General features: G+C 57.6%; 4 protein-coding genes across 4 annotated transcripts in view; 2 read left to right on the top strand and 2 right to left on the bottom strand.

The window, feature by feature from the left end:
• Window positions 1-106: 106 nt before the first annotated feature.
• LOC119098540 (D-2-hydroxyglutarate dehydrogenase, mitochondrial) lies at window positions 107-6,947 on the top strand. Its single transcript, XM_037221495.1, has 9 exons — window positions 107-399; window positions 749-946; window positions 1,998-2,188; window positions 3,178-3,294; window positions 3,646-3,789; window positions 4,234-4,440; window positions 4,868-5,011; window positions 5,531-5,694; window positions 6,495-6,947. Exons 1-9 carry the CDS (start codon window positions 120-122, stop codon window positions 6,610-6,612), a joined length of 1,563 nt encoding a protein of 520 aa, XP_037077390.1. The 5' UTR covers window positions 107-119; the 3' UTR covers window positions 6,613-6,947.
• Window positions 6,948-8,409: 1,462 nt separating this feature from the next.
• LOC119098539 (uncharacterized) lies at window positions 8,410-14,018 on the bottom strand. The gene is made up of 3 exons (XM_037221494.1): window positions 13,763-14,018; window positions 12,066-12,216; window positions 8,410-8,750 (listed from the first exon to the last, which is right to left on the bottom strand). Coding segments are annotated over exons 1-3 (306 nt in total). The 5' UTR covers window positions 13,917-14,018; the 3' UTR covers window positions 8,410-8,749.
• On the top strand, window positions 9,366-11,201 carry LOC119098537 (deoxyribonuclease-2). The gene has a single exon (XM_037221493.1). The coding sequence runs from the start codon at window positions 9,376-9,378 to the stop codon at window positions 10,513-10,515; it is 1,140 nt and encodes a 379-aa protein (XP_037077388.1). The 5' UTR covers window positions 9,366-9,375; the 3' UTR covers window positions 10,516-11,201.
• A 124-nt stretch (window positions 14,019-14,142) lies between the features above and the next one.
• Window positions 14,143-19,333, bottom strand: part of LOC119097935 (serine/threonine-protein kinase NIM1) — a gene marked incomplete in the record, with an annotated part of 119,578 nt that continues 114,387 nt past the window's right edge. The window contains 4 exon segments of the mRNA XM_037220877.1: window positions 14,143-14,195; window positions 14,543-14,738; window positions 15,134-15,292; window positions 15,651-15,716. Of these exon segments, the coding sequence (XP_037076772.1) occupies window positions 14,143-14,195; window positions 14,543-14,738; window positions 15,134-15,292; window positions 15,651-15,716 (474 nt within the window).

Here is a 19,333-nt window from a genome sequence, read left to right as displayed (position 1 = left end):
CGAAATTGACGCAGCGGAGGCGGCCAAAGAACTCAGCTGACACCATCAATGCTGCAGAAGTCTCTCACACTGTATCCTCCGCACCACCGACGGGCTCGGCCTCGTTGCAGGCGGTGACGATGCGTGCCAGCGTGTGCCGTCAGCTGCTCGCTTCGGTGGCCGGGCCGCGGCGCCCGACGAGGGCGGCGCTGGCGCGGTCGCTCTTCTCCTTCTCCGACTCCACCAAGGCGCCGGCCTCGGTGCCGCTGACGCACGAGCTGTTCGGCCTGAAGCGAGCCGACCACGCCCAGGTCACGGCCGACGACATCAAGCGGCTGGCGGCGCTGGTTGGCGGCCGCGTGGAGACGGACCCGCAGGACCTGCTGCAGTACAACACCGACTGGCTGCGCTCGCTCAGAGGTGGGGACGCGGCCGCGCGTCGTGCCAGCCTGTCATGCCAAAGTGTGGTGCGGGGGAGCGGCAGAAGATGTATGTGTTCTCTGTGTGTGGGAGGCAGCGATGCAGCACATTCGGGATTTATACACACGCGCGCACGCGGTATACACACGCGCGCACGCGTAACGTCGTCAACGCGCGCGCGTTGCAGCCACTCCGATTCGTGGCCTTTGTGTCGCGTGGTTCTTCAGTTGTTGACACTTGGCGGGCGAGGATTCACGAGTCTTGTCATTCGCATAGCTCTTCGATGCTCGCCGTCGGCTTTACCGCCCCGCGAAAGCTCCTTGTGACACTGCCTCTCGCTCTGCGTCAGGCTCGTCGCCATGCGTGGTGTTCCCGACGACGACGGAAGAGGTCTCTGCCGTGCTACGCTACTGCCACGAGCGCCGCCTGGCGGTGTGCCCCCAGGGCGCCAACACGTCGCTGGTCGGTGGCAGCATCCCCGTCTTCGACGAAATCATAGTCAGCACGTCCAGGATGTCCGACGTGATCGAGGTGGACGGTGATGGCGGTGAGTGGGGCGGCGGTGTGGTGGTGAGTGGGGCGGCGATGTGGTGAGTGGGGGGCCGGCGAGTGGGGCGGCGGTATGTTGGAGAGTGGGGCGGCGATGTGGTGGAGAAGTGGGGCGGCAGTGTGGTGGCTGAGTGGGGTCGGCAAGGTGGTGTGGTGGTGAGTGGGGCGGCAGGTGTGGTGTGTCGTGGGGCGCGGTGTGGTGATAGTGGGCGGCGGGTGGGGGAGAGTGGGGGGCGGGCGAAGTGGTGGTGAGTGGGGCGGCGGTGTGGTTGTGGAGTGGGGGCGGGCGGTGGTGGTGGGAGAGTGGGGCGGCGATGTGGTGGTGAGTGGGACGGCGTTGTGGTGGTGAGTAGGGCGGCGGTGTGGTGGTGGTGAGTGGGACGGCCCCCCAGTGGCAATGTTGGCCGGATTGACCTGCTGCAGCGCAACGCGAGGTCTTCTTCGCTCCCCGCAGAGGCCGGGATGGGGAGTGGGGCACATGCATCGGTTCAGGTCAGGACCACATGCAGTAACACGCAATAATCGGCCAGTATGTCTACCTTGTGAAAAGTGTTAACGCCTATCTGGTCAGCTATGTTACGGATGACTTTCGCGCTACCCTGAGCTAGATTTTCAGGTCCGGTGACAGGTGCCTATTTTTACATGCGACCTCTGCACCCTACTCTATGAGTCAGGCCATTTACGATCTGATGAACGCTTCGGTGGCCCACGTCCCATCCCCACAAATTTATTCGCAGTGTGCACCCGTCCTCTATCAAGCAATGTCACGTAATGTTGATGGTCTCCCTTTGATATGGTATGCTTGCATCTTCATCCCCCACCTGTACGTGCACAGCAGCCTGAACCATTCCAGGCACGGCATGGAGCATGTGTTTCGGCTGTAATGTAGCATGCCACCGAAACATGCAAGTCAGCCTACAACGGGATGCTCGTAGAATGATCTCAGTGACACCAGTGTTGTTAATAGTAGTAATAACAACGCTAATATTGATCACGGTTATCACAATTATCCCTGCTATCATTATGATCGTTTGCCGCCCGGCTGCCAGGGACGCTGACGTGCGGCGCCGGCTGCTCGCTGACCCAGCTGGAGAAGGCGGCGGAGAGCAAGCACCTCTACTTCCCCGTCGACCTGAACATCCGCGAGGCGCAGCTGGGCGGTATTGTGGCGGCCGACATGGCCGGCCCGCGCACCGCCCGCTACGGCAACCTGCACGGCAACGTGCTCGGTCTGGAGGTGGTGAGTGGCCTGCCGCCGGCGGGGGCGGGGGGCGGGAGCGGGAGCGGGAGCGGGAGGCGGGAGCGGGAGCGGGAGCGGGGACGGGACGGGGACGCGGGCGGCGGCGGGAACGGGGGCGGGGACGGGGACGGGGACGGGGAGCGGGGGACGGGGACGCGGGGACGGGGAGCGGGGACGGGGACGGGGACGGGGAGCGGGGACGGGGAAGGGGAGCGGGGACGGGGACGGGGACGGGGACGCGGGCGGCGGCCGGAACGGGGAGCGGGGACGGGACGGGGAGCGGGGACCGGGGACCGGGGACGGGGAGCGGGGACGGGGGACGGGGACGTGGGCGGCGGCGGGAACGGGGACGGGGACGGGGACGGGGAGCGGGGACGGGGACGGGGACGCGGGCGGCGGCGGGAACGGGGACGGGGACGGGGACGGGGAGCGGGGGCGGTGACGGGGACGGGGACGGATACGGTGATTGGAGCGGTTGGGGCGCTGAACTCGGTCAGGCTCACGCAGTGTTTTTTTTGTTTCTATGCTGGGTGGGGGTAGAACCGAAGGGAGACCCGGGCGGCCATGGTGACCTGCTTGGGCGCTGCATAGCGATCATGATGGTAGGAAAATGTGCTGGTTCGAATTGGCGTAGCGTTCCATGCACAACTGAGTTTGTTAGCAATTTTTATCCTGTGACGTCTTCGCATTAAAATTAGATACAAAACTAAAGGACTGCTGGAAAAATGGCGATGGAATATGATCGAGTGAATATTATGAATGAAATAACGAATAGCAAAAATATATCACCCAATGGCACCGCACTGGCCCACTTCATGCCCAGAACACTGTAGTGGCCCCGCACTTGGGAAGTCCTGGATCGCCCGACGCAAGGACAGACAGGTTCGGCGTGGTATTGGCTTCATCGGACCAGGCCATCTGTGATCGGCGAGTGTGTACCGATCTGCATTGTCTGGCGCCAGTTTCAACTAGCCCGCCGTCTTTTTCAGGTTCTTCCCGATGGCACCATTCTCAACTCGATGTCTACCATGCGGAAAGACAACACCGGTTTTGATCTCAAGCAGGTGTTTGTCGGATCAGAAGGTAGCTTGGGGATCATCACAAAGGTGCGTCAGTTGCATGAACCACGCTCATTGTCTCGTGTGATATAAGCAGTTTAATTTTTGCGCGGTGGGCGGCTGCCTTTTTTGATCAGCGGGTATGATTCGTTTGCTGGAATCATTCCTCTATGCACTCCGTTTCATAACGCTGAACATTCAAGCCACGTTTCGAGTGTCTGACGAGGCAGGCGACAGCTATGGCCGCTCACCTCTCGATTCTGGTGGCGGCTGGACGGAAGGCAAAAGCAATCGGGTGTCGAGTCCCGCTGCCGCCACCTTTCGACCCCGAGACAGGTCATCGACCTGCGACCTGGCCGGTGGCGGTGATCCATGCACCACTCGCACCTCATCCGCCAGGTGGCGATGGCGTGTCCCCCGATGCCGAAACACATCAACGTGGCCATGGTGTATACGGACAGCTTCGACAAGGTGCTGCAGGTGATGCGCATGACCAAGGAGCACCTGGGAGAGCTCGTCTCCGCCTGCGAGTTCATGGACAACGTAAGGGCAAACAAGATCGGAGGCCGTTTGTAGTATGTCAGGACTGATATACGTGCTATGGTGTGACGTGGCCCGCCGCGGCGTCCCCATTAAGCTGGGCAGAGCTAGGAAATCAGTCTTGTTAAGTTTCAGATAGCGTCTGCCTTTTCATTGTTATCGTGATACTAGACCTGCGCATCCACAGGACTGAATGGTCATTGGCTTTTGTGGGGGAAATAGCCGGCTTCTCACGAGGTCGAGTTGAATTCCCTGGGAAAAGCCTAATGCTAGCATAATTCGGCACCAAATCGATGTCACGGTTCTATGCAACATGAGCAAGTTCATCGCTTCACCAGAGCACCCCATCTCACGTGAGTTTTTGCCTGCGTGATCCCGGGCTCCCCCTCCCCTCCCTCCCTCCCGCCCCGTCCCTTAACTGGCATATCGCTCGGTTCTCGGCACCAGGAGGCGGTGATGACGGTGAAGAAGAAGTACCTAAGCGTGTGGGGCGTGCCGAGCAAGCCGTACTACGTCCTGATCGAAACAGCCGGACAGTGTGACACCCACGACGAGGAGAAACTGAGGAGGCTCTTCAACGCACTCAAGGACAAACAGCTGATCATGGACGGCCAGATCGGACCGCTCAACTACGACGACCCCACCTTCGTCGAGGTCGGTGGGGGAGGCTCTGTGGCGGTGGCAGTCCCAGAGCTCGCTTGGTTGTTGTGGGCTGTTGGTTGTCGGGTGGTCCCTCTTGTCGTTGCTGCAGGTCCGGATGCTAGCAGTGGAGGGTCGGCCGCTGTCAGCCGTGATGCTCGAAATCGCGCCGTTGACGTATCCGTCAAGGCGATCTCGTTCTAGGCGGTCTTGTTGACGTTAAACCATCAGTGGCAATCATTTTCGTGGGTAGAAAGTGAAACCCATACTACTGAATGAAGATCTTCGGCATGCAATGCCGTTTGCTGCTCGACTCTCAAGATAGTTGTACCATTTTTACCGGACAGACAGGTTTAACAGTCGCGTCACAAAGTTAACCGATATATCTGCCCATTCGGCGCATCGGGCTGTTGCGCTTTACGTGCTGCCGGACCTGCCGCAGCGTCTGTGGAACATCAACGGCCGGATCCTGGCTGCTCTATCCCGTGCCGGCAACGTCTACCACTACGACGTGTCGCTGCCGCACTCTAAGCAGTATCCGCTCGTGGAGAAGCTGAGGACGGAGCTCGGCGACGATATTCGGGCGGTGAGAGGTGCAGCCGGTCATCAGCGGGCGCTGACGATCTGAGAGCACTTCCTTCGGCGTTCGAATGCGGTGTGGGTGTGGGAAAGAAGCGTGGCAGACACCGCTGCGTGTCGGATACATGTGTTCGCGGTCCACTCGAGGTCAGGCTGGCCTGTCTGAACGCCGCTGGAGTTTGCCATTCAAGTTCTGGTTACTGGGCTGCCGTAGGATTCGGACCAGCTCGCATTGATGTGGGAGGTGTTTCAGTTTAGCTTATGCGTTTTTGTAGACCTTATGTTGTTTATATGTGTTCCTGTTCGTGACACTAATTACGTGTTCGCAAATTTATCGGCTGAATCTCTTTAACTAGCTAGCTTATGGACAGTGGAACTGATACGATCGTGCGTCGAGTATTTGTATCAGAATCCGACCCAGCTTGTATGGACATGGACGGTTTGGCGGCGCGTGACTGCCGTCTCAAGTGTCGGCAGTTCCACCGGTGTCCCCCCACCCACCCCGGTGGCATCATCGCCCCGCCAGGTGGCCAGCTTCGGGCATCTGCTGGACGGTAATCTGCATCTCGCGCTGCTCTCGTCCGCCTTCTCGCCGCGCGCCGCCGACACCCTGGACCGGCTCATCACCGAGTACGTGACGGCCGCCGGCGGCGCCGTCTCCGCCGAGCTCGGCTGCGGCTTCAAGAGCCGGTAAGTGGTCCCAGAGAAGGCGGCGATGACGTCATTAGTGCGAGACAGAGGACGGGAGTGGTCGCGGGGAAGGTGGCGATGTCATCAGGCGGGGCAGAGGGTGGGAGTGGTCACATGGAAGGCGGCGATGACGTCAACCGTGCGAGGCAGAGGAAGGGAGTGGTCGCGGGGAAGGCGGCGATGACGTCATCGGTGCGAGGCAGAGGAAGGGAGTGGTCGCATGGAAGGCGGCGATGACGTCATCGGTGCGAGGCAGAGGGTGGGAGTGGTCGCGGGGAAGGCGGTGATGACGTCAACCGTGCGAGGCAGAGGGCAGGTGTCGAGTGGTGATTTGGCGGGATTCTGTGCCGGGGCCAGCGGTGTTGGCTTTGGTTATGGTGGCGTACGCTCCCATCAGGAAATAAGGAAGCGTGACAATGTTTTGTTATGTGTTTTCTATTTATGGTTTGTCTATTGCTCATTTTTTACATTGCCTAAGTACGTTTTTTCACATGTGTTGAATTGCGCATGACTTGTGGTGTTTCGTGTCGACGCACGCGTCTCTCGGCTGGTCTGTGCCAAAACTAGTGCACAACTTACATCTGTCAATGCCGATTCATATCTGGAGCTGCAAACGCACTCCGCTTCTTACGCGTCGCTGCATTACCGCACGGAGCGTGGCTGCGAACGTGAGCTTTTTTGGCATGAATAGATGTCGTGCAGTTTGATTTTTGTTAGCGCTCGTAGTCTGCTGTTCGCGGCGTATGCCAGTCTGTACCATCCGCTCAAAACGTCTGCTACCAATGCCGTTCCGTCGTCAGAAACCTTGGCGCCTCCTGCAAGGACAAGGCGGAGATGAAGCTGATGAGACAGATGAAGGCGATGCTGGACCCGCACGGCATCATGAACCCATACAAGGTGTTCCCGGATGTCATGTAACGCCCCCTACCACGTCTGCAAGCCTGCTGGCGCCTGGGAAGGCACGCACGCTCTGCGCGTATGCCTGAGGCGCCAGGCCGGATCCATGGGCCTGCGTTACCGGGGGCTGAAGTGAACGGAGTTTGGAACGCAGGGTGTTCTCTCTGCTGCGAGGCTGCTGGTTTCTGTTGATAAGTGACGAGTTGGCTTACTTCTGGCAGATGGAACTGCGCGATGTATTTGCAGATGCGACGAACTCTATTTTGATAAGAATGCGCTGTGTGAACGTGGTTGGAAGTTTCCAACATATAAGCGTTGGGATCGTCTTTACAATAAAGTGATAACGTGTGCCTTTGTCAGCATCTCTCAGCGTAGCCATCGACGGGTGCAGAACTACAACATGATTACCAGCAGCGTCTCACGCGCACATGGTTCGCACCTCTCCCTTATCAAATGTTGGGCTCGAACATCGCAAGAAAAATTAACTGGCGAGGGGTACAGCATTTGCCTTGCTTTTTAAGATGCAACGCGCCGAACGCCATTGAGTCACGAGAAAAGACAGGATGAAGATCTGCAGCTGCTGTTTCGCTCCTTCCCCACCCCCATGAAATTGCTGTTGGTGCATCTTCGAGGCCTGGCCCCACCCGTACAAAAGTCCTGTGCACCCCCTGCTTAGCAGCAATAGGCGATGTAGTGATACCCACCAAACACTAACCCAGGCTATTAAACGGTCCCAGGACGCAGAAGGGAACAACTGAAGGTAAGTTGGCCCGCAGTGTGTGGTGGCGGCGATAAAAGCAAAGTAACGACCGCCCTTCCGCTGAGTGGCCCAGCGACCCGGGGAATTCGACTAATGCCTGGAACGACACCAAGACATCTCTCGGTGAGAGGTACTCGTCCCGTCGAATGGGCCCAATCGCAGCGGCCGGCGTTGATGCTGTCCCCGCCCCCCCCCCCCCCCCCCTCTCTGGCTGACGGTGGGTGGCAGCGGCGGCGACTGGGTGGACTACTGTATGTCTGCAGGGCATAGTGGTAGCGAATAAAGCCGGGGAGGGGGACGCGACATCTCCGTTCACGCCAGCTGATAGGCTGGTCGTGCGGTGAGTGGAATGCATGTGCCACGCTGAAACGGTTGTATGCCGTATGGCCAGACGCAGAGCGCATTTTCTTGTGATGACGACCGACCCACCCGGAGTGTTTTTCGCCTAGAGGGGTGAGGAAATGCACACTTTTCGTGCTATCGCAGGAAGAGGGCTTGTCGTCTTCTCTATTACTTCGGTGATGTTTCTTTCTCCGCAGGCCAGACACATGTGACCGGGAAGTGTGCGGGTGGGGGAGGGTCTGGGTATCACACACGAAACAATCTCAAGGGCTATGTATTTCCGAAGCCGAGCGATACTTGGGATAGAAGAGCGTATCACATGGTTTGACGGGGCTACAAACATCCAGCCTCTACACTGCTTCGGAGGGACGGAGCCGGTGTTGCTAAAACAAACACTGAAGAATCACTTTAAAGACAAACAGCGACCAATCGTCTTTGTAGCTTTTAGATGCACGCCTTTTGAAGCAAGAAGAGCCTGGAATGCCGCGAAAGAATACATCCGTAATTAACGTTTGATAGCAGTTTCGCCAATTTACGTGACGTTAAAGTTTCATGCGGTGTAATTTATTAAAGCTATCTATTTCTAGCACTAGCGTAGAAACTTGAAGGATCACGAGCAACAGCAGGAGACGCTCAGCCGATGTTTATATCTTATGCACAACTTAGGCTCACGAGCATTTTTCGTAGACAAAATATGTCTTTCATAACCGCACCTGCATCGCCTGACATTCAGCTAATTAAAAAACGGGCATTCCGCTCACACTGATTTGAAGAAAGCACGTGCACGGATTGCGCTGCTGCTCAACCATCCCGGCATAATGGCGCCACGTCATTTCACCCCCCCCCCCTGATTACATCCAGTAAACACGCGCTGGATTACGCCTATCAGGTCACCATCTCACACAGAGCTGTCTAAAAACCACAAGCCGCTAGTGCCGCGACGGCTCGCACGAGTGGCACCTGGGGCGCCAGCGGTGCCGCCTGACCTTTGGCCTCGGCAGGATTCCTTGCCGCCGCCACAATCTGCTGACTGAAGTGGACAATGATAGAAGTGCCTCTGAAAGGACAGTGACGAGTCGTCATGCCTTACCGGCGAGTAAATACGAACAGCATCAGCACAACCGTATGAGTGATGCCTGACATGCAAACATGGATGGCCCATCCTTTTTAGTGTGAGTCACACGTGTTCGGCAGGTTAACGTGCACAGGAGGACTGGATCCGATTGATGATCTTCACCAATCCCACAATATGTCAACTGACTTACTGGCACCTTTCAAAGTCACAACGCATTTGATTCTGTCCGGCTCGTCGTCGCTCGCACGTATGGTTGCTACAACTTCCGTGCACCTTAGTTTTTTGTCTTCCCCATGATTTTGTTTTCATTTCGTATCGTTCCGACACATTATTCCTGCGCAGCCCGTGCAAGACTCTCCTCCTCAACAGCCGATCCCCTGCGTCGTCACACCGGCCGGGGGCGGTTGCATGGGCGCCAGCTGACAGTTATCGCCCCAACCCGCGCAGCTGCGGCCGCCGACGCCGCCAGCGGCGTCTGCGGTTCCCCTTCCGGCCCCGTCTTTGTCCGACCGATACGGGGGGGGGGGGGGGAAGGGAGGGGCGGCGTGGAGTAGAGCGGGGGTGGAGACTGGCCGGCCAGGCGCCAGTCGTGACCATGGCCCGGCGCATGGCGGCGGCGCTCTGCGTCCTGCTGGCGGCGGCGGCGGCGGTCGGCCGGGCCGCCGCGCCCCTCGGCTGCCTGGACCAGGACGGCGCGGCCGTCGACTGGTATGTGCTCTACAAGCTGCCACGGCTGAAGGACGCCGACGACGCGCTCGTGCAGGCCGGCATCGGCTATACGCACTTCTCGTCGGCGGCGACGACGGGCGCGCTCTGGACCCTGTCGGAGGTGGCGATCAACGACAGCAGCTCGGCGGCCGGCCGCACGCTGGCGCCCGTCTACGCCAAGTCCGAGCGCAAAAGCCTGCTGTACGTGTTTTACAACGACGAGAAGCCGGACGGGCCGACCTCGTTCGACAAGGGCCACACGAAGGGCGTGGTGGCGTTCGACGGAGACTCCGGCTTCTGGCTGGTGCACAGCGTGCCGCACTACCCGCCACCGCCGGGGCAGCCGTACGACTACCCGGACACCGGCGAGCGCTACGGCCAGAGCTTCCTCTGCGTCACGCTCGCTGGCAGCCAGGTGGAGACGGTGGCGCAGCAGCTGCTCTTCAACGAGCCCTTCATCTTCGCCAGCCAGCTGGCGGCCGACCTGGCCGCCCGGTACCCGCTGATGGAGCGCGTCGTCCAGGGTGACGTCCGCTCGCGGACGCCCTGGTTCAACATCGCGCCCCTGGCCACGCCTGGCGGCCAGCCGTTTGTCAGTTACGCCAAGGCGCGCGCCTTCGGCAAGGACCTGTACGCCGACTTGGCGGCGCCGGCGCTGCGCACGCCGCTGCTGACCGAGACCTGGATGAACGGTCCACACGACGAGCGCATCCCGTCCGACTGCGAGCTGACGTACCCCGTGCAGAACGTGCAGAACATCACGGTGGTGGCAGCGCGCGGCGCGCCGGCCGGCGGCCCCCGCTTCACCATCGCCTTCACCAGCACGCACGACCACAGCAAGTGGGCCGTCTCCTCGGAGGTGGCGCGACCCTGGGTCTGCGTGGGCGACATCAACCGCATGACGACGCAGGAGGAGCGTGGCGGCGGCACCGTCTGCCACAGCAGCTCGCTGCTGTGGCACCTCTACTCGCAGCTCGTGGAGCAGGTGGAGCCGTGCGCCGGCAAGGAGCCGGTGAACGTGTACCGGCGCCGGCCCTAGGGCGGCCCCGAGCGGTGCCTGCCGCCGGCAGACCGGCCGCCGTACTCCGCGGCTGGCTCCGGAAGCTGCAGCCGAATTACAGCTCAACCGGTCTCGTGCGACATGCCGGGGCGAGCTCGTGGTCTCGTGCGAGGCGCAGGGGCGAGCTCGTGGTCTCGTGCGAGGCGCCGGGGCGAGCTCGTGCTATTGCTGGCGGTGTTAACACGATCCAGGCAATTGAACCGACGCGCCCTGTGGTGCATTTCGCGGAGCCTCCGAGGCCATTGATTGATTTAGGAATGCTTCGGCGGCTCATTCAGTGATCGCCTGGTATGCTGACTGATGCCGTCAAGACAATTACGCCAGGAGAACCATGCGGTGTTGTTTACCCAACAGCTCCAAATCGACTGCGAGACAACCGAGCAAGGCAGTGAAAGCGATAGCTCTTGACCTAGCATGTTTAAACACTACATAAACAATGCCACACTTGATTCCGTCATGCTACAAGCACTGTGTTGTCTTTGATGTTCATCTTTCAGGTGACGTAGAGCTTTCACGTAATTATGACGTTTATTGTATCACTGTCGTCGAATCAGCAGAGTGATTCCGACAGGCCTCAATAAGCATCGCTAGATCGGTTGACAACCATGGTATTTGATGATGTTTTTAAATATACCATGGTGTTTGCTGAACTCACATAACATTGACACAAATCTTTTGTATTACGAGTAACCAGATCTTACGGGCCAGATATGATTAACGCCTGTGGGTAAGTGAGACTATAATTGACCCGTTCGCTAGGTTACTTGACGGCGGATTGAAATTTCGGATCATATGTAAGCACACGAAAAGCAACAGATGTATAAGGACCACTGTTTCAGGAGCACCGAGGAAATCTTACACACGCCGTCGACGTATTTGTCGTTACACTGGTCGTTATCGCCTATAACCAGAACATCGAGCTTCTCAAACCAAGAGGGATATCTCAAGACAACCTGACTAGTAAACATCAAACGTTACCATCAAAATGAGGCGCGTAGGCAGAAAAACGGCAGGCATATTGACGATCGGACAGACTGATGAATAAACAGACAGGTCAACTGACCGACAGGTCGGCAGCCAAATTGATGAACAGGCTGACATAATGACAGACCGTGACAAAGAAACAAACAGATCTTCATGTTGACGGACTGGCAAGTAGGCCGACAGATTGACTGCCCGATATGAGTCGTCGGTAGGACAGACAGGACGGGACAGACGGACAAGCCGACAAACAGGCCGGTAGATCGACATCCTGACCGACAGACACAGACAGACAAACAGACAGACAGACAGACAGAAAGACAGACATACAGACAGAAAGACAGACAGACAGACAGACAAACAAACATACATACAGGCAGACAGCCAGCCAGACAGACAAACAGACAGACAGACAGACAGACATACAGACAGACAGACAGGCAGGCAGGCAGACAGACAGACGAACAGAAAGACAGACAGACAAACAGACAGACAGACAGACAGACAGACAGACAGACAGACAGACAGACAAACTACTAGACACTCACCAGACGCGCGTCTCCTTGGTCCGGACGGCTTCGGCCCGGGCCCGGTCCTCTGACGTCACGATGCTGGGCCTGATCACGCGGTTCCGCGCCTTCTCGTGACTCGGACCGGTGGCCACGGTCTGCGGTCGATACTTGCCCCGAGGCACGGCCGCTGCCGAGCCAAAGGCCACAGGTGAGGCACGTGCCGGTGATGAGGCCTCGGAGCGGAGGGGGGGGGGGGGGAGGGGGAAAGAAGCATGCAGGACATTCCCTGATCGAAGGTGCGCTCAAGGAGAGACCGAGGTTGACATCAGGTCCCGCGTGTGAGGTTCTGACCCTGACAGGTGCAATGATATTTTGACCCGCTCCAACCCTTGTTGCATCTAACGAGTCCGACAGAGAAGTGCGGGACTTCAACAGCCACACAACCCCACGTAGCCACAACGAGGCTTCGAAACCGGTCGCAACCATCGTTTAGGTGATTGGTGAAAAACCGACATTGTCTCCACTGGTTCGGGGTTCTTCGTAGATGGTTATTTAAAACAGTTGATGAAAATGTGAACAGTTATCTGTGTTACAAAAGATGCCAGGTTTAGGTTTAAGCCAACACCAAGCTCCGGTGCCCATTCGGATATCAGCTATACCATCAGGTGTTAGTTGATCATTCACAAAAAGGTGCCCACATTTACCATTCAGGTGCCCGTTATATCATCAGAAGTATTCTCTTTTAAAGATTTGATCCGAATCCTTTCAGTGGATGGATTTCTGGGATCAGAGTTCACGGCAGAGTTTCATTCGACGCTAAGCAGCGCTTGTTGTGTAAGCCCTGACCGTTACCATTCGATGGCCCAACCCCAAGCAACGGCACAATTTAATGGCAAAATTAACCGTGCCGCAATCCTAAGCACAGTCCGTCCTGCCCTCTGACATCAACTAACCTTTAGCGCGACCGCTGCCACCGGCCGCGGACCATGCACGTCAAGGCCAAACAGCGAGCGCCTAAAGCGACTCGAACCCACCCCGCCACGGTGGGTGGATCGGAAGGCAGGCGCTCTAAGCAATTGAGCCTCTGAACCACTATTGACCACTGTACGGGCGTATTCTAATTATGAAGACGCTTTGTTCAGATTCATGCTTCCCTCCCGCACGAGGTTCTAGCTGCGCAGTTGTCCTGGCTATATCAAGCCACCACCACAGTACGGTGGCCAGGTGGTGCGTGTCTCAGACACGGGATATCGCCCCCTCCCCGGCAAGACGCCGACTTTTCTCACCAGGTTTCGGCAGGAGACATACCGCGTCGGTTACCATGCGCGGCCAGCACCGCCATTCAGCATTGATGGTCATGACCAAGTTCGATGGCTGTGACCGCAGTTTTAGATTGTCTTCGCTTTTTTCTGCGCAGCGAACTGCCTGTCGTGGCGAGTGCTTTGTACGTTGGGCGACTTATGCGATTACCGTGCTCATAAGGCCATTACTCTACTTAGCAGCTGAGCAAAATGCTGCCTTGGATGTCAAAAGGTTATGAGGTTCGGTACTGAGCAACTGATAACGAATCTACCCGAACGAACTCGCAGAAAACGAATTCGCCTACTCATCACCAGAAACCGGGCAGTAAAGTGCGTCTATATCCGCTCATGCGTCTCAATCGTCTAAATTTTACGAGAATTGACATTTTCAAAAGCTGTGTCAGCAGATAGGTGACAATTATAGTACCGTACCGGTGTCAGCTGAGCTGAGCGAGCTGTCCTCATTCCCGGATCGTCTTCCAACGCTGCCGTACAGCCTGTGTGGCGCCAGGAACTTTTTCCTGGGGTACGGCGCCGCGCTGTAGGCGGGCACCAGGTCCTCCCGCTGCACCATGTACTTCAGCATCCCCGAGCCCGACTCCCGTGCTTCCGTTTGCCAGCCGCCGACCGCTGTCTGCGTCTCCGACTCGCGCACGGCGGCCTTGCCCGCCGGTGGCGCCGTCTGCTGGGCGCGCTGGTGACGGCCCCCTCGCGGCCGCCGCTGAAGTCGAGCCGGTCGTGGCTGGACCAGGAGCCGGAGGCTGCGGCCGGCGCCCGGCGCGCTGAGCCAGGCGTGCGCCGACGACGTCTGCTTAAGCGGCGAGCGCAGCGTGCACTTTGCCAGCGGCAGCGCCGAGCGGCGCCGCTGCGCGAGTCCGCGCGCGCTTGGCTGCTCGCGCCGCTGCGACTCGGACGGCGACTTGCGCGCCAGGGGGCGCTGCGCGGGCGGCTCGGGACCGCGACCGTCGAAGCGCGTCACGCTCACGTGCCCGCCGGCGGCGACCACGGCCGGCCGCACGCACCGCTCCGCCACCACTACCTCCTCCTCGTCGTCGTCCTCCAGCGTGACGGTCTTTGGCCGGCGGAGGGCGGCGGCGGCGACGGCGCGCGCCGCCGGCCGGACGCGCCCTGCCGAGCGTGGCGTCACTGTCCGCGGCGCCGGCGCCCTCCGCCGGCCGGGCTGCGGATGACCACGCGGATCGGCTCGTCGGCGGGCCGACGAGTCGTCAGTGAAGTCGTCGTACAGCGATGAGAACTCGTCCTCGGCGCCGGAAACGAGCTGCAACGACTTGTCGGCGCGCTGCGCGCCGGTGCGGTCGTCGGTGCGCACCTTCTGGTCGTCGGTGAGGTTGTGGCGGCGCGGCGTGTCCCACGGAGCGTCCGTCCAGACGGTCTTGCGCTCGTCGCGCTGGCGCGGCGAGCCCCCAGGCGCGCTCCGAGCTGCCTGAGGTGGAGGCGGCGCCGCGGCCCCGAGGTGGGCGTGAGCGCGGGCCCGAGCGCGCGGCGCCGCCTCCGCTTCGCGCTGCGCGTTCAGCCGCTCGTTGACAGAGCGCAGGAGCTCGGTCACGGCCGGCGGCCGGCGGCGTGCGCCGCCGCTCGTCGCCACCACCGCCGGCGACGCCGGCAACGGCCGCGCGGCCCGCGCCGCGGCTACGTCCGCGGCGGCGGCGCCGGCGCCGGCCGCTGGATCTTCCCGACCCGGCTTCGCCGCCGGCGCCGTGGTCGGTTCGCGGCACGCCCACGGGCCGGCGCGCCGCCGGCCGCGGCCGCTCGCGCAGCGAGACGCCCGACCGCAGCACGGACAGGCCGGAGCGCGCGCCTGGCCGCGCTAGCTGGCTTAGTAGAGGGTGTCACCGCCGGCCGCACTGTCTTGTCCGTGCGCAGCGGCGAGCTCGACTCCACGCTGCTCGTTAGCGGCCGCTTGGACGGCGTGCGTAGCTCCAGAGGACGGATGCGCGCCTCCTGGGAGAGCGGATGGGCAACAGCGATGACATGCGATGCGATGACAACAGCGATGGGAGCGGAGACAAGTTGGCCTTTGGGCTCCTATTTCACCATACCAGATGGGCGATATAATATGCATTGAATGGGCTTACCCGCCGTAAAATTCCCGTAAGGAGTTAGCATCTGCCTGCAAGCCGGTTACGCCGGTATAGATGCCAGCCAATTAATATATGATCTCATGCACGCTCTCCAAACCAACCGCGAAAATTTGGCGATTTTGCACCATATAAATAACAGGCCAACATAAGCAACATAGACTATGGCAATGCACAGGCTCTCATCGACCCAGACCACTGGTGATGCCAGATGGCGTTACCTCCGGAAGCGGGACGGTCTGGGGCATGTCGATCCTGTTGGTGAGGATGTTGTACATGCCGGCGATTGTCATCGTACATCTGCCTTCAGAACGCGCTCCTCTATCAGCTGCGGTTGATGGAGAGGATGTCGGACATCTGGTGAATGGCCTGCGGCATCACGGGAAAAACATCCAGTTCTTCGACGCAGCAGTCGACAGTGCTATTCACCCGCCCTGAATGAAAATCGCGAGGTTTGTCCGGAAACACAAACATACCGACGTCTTGCGAGGCCCAGTTCGGTGTCGCAAGGCGCAACGCAAACGCGTCCCTAATGTAGAGGTACGGTTATTTACCTGCATCAAGAACATACTACACACTGGTGCAGTGAAACGTGCTCAGCAAACTGAGACCGGTGTTCAAATCTTGCACATTCCGTCAGAATTTCACTATTTCTATGTCGCGACAAGCAGGGCTTGAGGCGCGGTACCAATGACCTAGCAGTGACCAGCTCTACTGCTTGCCCGCTTCAATGCACACATAGCATGACAAGTACCACAGCAGCGCCGGCCGTGCCCTGCTAACCTGACATTGCCGTCTCGGCCGGTATAGATGCAGCAACACCAACACGTCAGTATCACCCCGTCGCCTACGTCACGTCTAGCGTCACACCACCAGCCGTCCGGCGGACGGAACGGGGCGCGGCCGTCCCGTCACGTGACCAGGGCAGCAGCTGCGTCTCGAGGAAGACTCCCGGGCAACCAGACAACCGCGCCGCTGTCCGCATCGACCCAACGGATGAAACATGCAAACGGCGTGTGTCGGTCGCACTGCTGTCGTCGCCTGCGCTTGGAGTGTGGCTGCCACATGTGGTCAGCCTATCAGGCCCGCGGTTGGAGTGTGGCTGCCACATGTGGCAAGCCTTTGAGGCCTGCGGTTGGAGTGTGGCTGCCACATGTGGCCGGCCTATGAGGCCTGCGGCTGGAGTGTGGCTGCCACATATAGCAAGCTTCTGACGTAGTGAGAGCCAGCGGAGAGGAGGACTGTGCGAGTACGCGTGTGGCCAATATCGCAGTTACTGTTGCCAATCTGATAACTGATTTGAGCCGTACATCGTGCGGACTGAGTCATGCACGTATCACCAAGATTCTGCTACTAGCCACTGGCCCAGATAACCACTCGATGTCGTTAAGCCCAGCCCCTTATTTGGTCGGCCCACTTATTTGGTATCCGCCGGTACAGAAAAAGTGTTCTGTTGTGACATCGCTGGAACTGACGTTGCTCTGGCGACTGCTTCCAACGAAAACCTGCGTTGCACATTTGTATCCAAGTTTGCCTTGGTGACAAAATATCGGGCATGTTTGGTGTCACATATCGAGCTTGTCTTGGTGACCACTTATTGAGCATATTTTGATGACGAAATATTGGGGATGTCTTGGTAACGAAATAAAGTGAGGAACGATTTGCCACGTCTGTTTGCGTATTAATTCCAAGAGACATGGTGGCTGCCATGCGTCATGTCAGCGGCGAACAATGTCTTACTGATCATGTGCCATTTCACAGGTAAAGAGGAACGCTCACACTGTTGTGTAGCTGATCGACAACAGGGGTCGATCGATGGGATGTGTATGCAGCTGATCGGGATGGGATGTGTAGTGTAGCTGATCGGGATGGGATGTGTAGTGTAGCTGATCGGGATGGGATGTGTAGTGTAGCTGATCGGGATGGGATGTGTTGTGTTGCGTTTCTTACTGTCATGTGCCATTTCACAGGTTAAAGGGGCTCTCACACTGTTGTCGTGTAGTTGATCGGGATGGGATGTGCTGTGCGTTTCTTACTGATCATGTGTCATTTCACAGGTTAAGAGGGGCTCTCACACTGTTGTCGTGTAGTTGATCGGGATGGGATGTGCTGTGTTGCGTTTCTTATGATCATGTGTCATTTCACAGGTTAAGAGGGGCTCTCACACTGTTGTCGTGTAGTTGATCGGGATGGGATGTGTTGTGTTGCGTTTTACGATCATGTGCCATTTCACAGGTTAAGAGGAGCGCTCACACTGTTGTCATGTAGTTGATCGGGATGGGATGTGTAGCGTAGTTGATCGAGATGGAATGTGTAGTGTAGCAGATCGGGATGGGATGCGTAGTGTAGCTGATTGGGATGGGATGTGTAGTATAGCTGATCGGATGGGATGTGTTGTGTAGCTGATCGGGATGGGAGGTGTTGTGTTGCGTTCGTCGCATTGTTATGAATTTCATGGTTTGGAGCTTTGCGTATTACAGGTTGAATAGCGATGCGAGTCTTCTTCCACATGAACCTCCCCTTGGTAAATAACCACTATACAGCAAAGATTGGACAGAAATAAAATTGTCCCGACTGTATGGTGTGGCCGTTGACTTTGTGGGGACGCAAAGACACTTATGAAATTTGAATCATATTTGTGATGCCAATTATTGGACATCAAGTTTTGCTTAAGTCTTGTTCGAGAGCAAACAAGGCCCAACTGGCGTGTGTGTCGCGTGTCCCTACGTTCACGTTACAGGGCTACTGCGTGACTGTATTTTGGATGGTTTGACCGGTCGCTTCCAGTCTCAAAGCAGCCTTTCGGCAGCGAGCTGGCCACGTTACCACCCTCCCTTCACGATTAATACGTCGGTCACGCTCTCGCGAAAAGCAGACTTAATTAGCTCGTCGTCGTGCGCGCGATCCACGCATTATTCACCAGCAGACAATGCCGCGGGAAATAATACACCTCCTAAAGAACAGAGCGCGGATGCGTTAGCCACTGACAGCGCAAACACAATGATGAGACGGGGAGCGCGGAGGTGAAAGCATATTGCTTGGCTTTTGGCTACGAACATTCACGTAATATGTCGGGTCTTGCCCTATTTTGCGCTAGAATTGTGAGACATACGTGTTGAGCGTAGTGCCCGCGAATCTGTTGAGGAGAGTGGGGCCTTCAGTTTATTTCTTCTTCTTTTTGTTTAGTGAAATTCTCAGAAAATGACGACATGCTTTTCTGATCAAAACTTTCATCCTTAGGCTTCCAGCCAGTGGAATGAAGATTCTGCACATCGGCACGCTATTATCATAACGGTTTTTGTCACAGCCCTTAGAGTTACAGCCAAAGACAAAATGCCAAATCGACCATGTTCGGCGTGCAGAATTTGGACGCTGAAAAGCACTCTTGGTACGCAAGTTCTATGTTTATTCTAAGCAAATACAAAAGGAGCACCCGACCCTTGTAAGCGCATCGCCTGCATATATCTTTCACTCGTAAACCAAAATAGTCATACCAAATCAATTTCGCTTTTAAGTTAGGAGATGAGCTCCGACCTCGCGTCAGAATCACACAGCTAGTTTCCTTTTCCTGTACAAAGGGAGGTAGGCATGCTTAAGGGGGCGAGTCCCAAAACGTTTACATATTCACCTTTACCAGACCAAACGGAAATATCGATAAAAACAGACTTTCAACCCCGGTAAGTCGGAAAAAGTGTAATGCTGATGATGATGGCGTAGTGTAGTGAGATAAGGACAGATAATACATTCTTTCTAAAAATAGAGACAGGCGATGGCTTGGTCATCGACCACAACACGCACACTCAACGTACATAGCAACCTAATGCTTTCGTATTGACTTTACACACGGTAACATAAAGTCGGCTTGTGGTAAGTGGTGCGGCATGTGTTAATAAGGTTGACAACA

This window comes from Pollicipes pollicipes, unplaced genomic scaffold (assembly GCF_011947565.3).
Source record: "Pollicipes pollicipes isolate AB1234 unplaced genomic scaffold, Ppol_2.1 Scaffold_4740;HRSCAF=5597_pilon_pilon_pilon, whole genome shotgun sequence".
NCBI classification, from domain to species: domain Eukaryota; kingdom Metazoa; phylum Arthropoda; class Thecostraca; order Pollicipedomorpha; family Pollicipedidae; genus Pollicipes; species Pollicipes pollicipes.
This window is presented reverse-complemented; position numbering and strand designations above follow the sequence as displayed.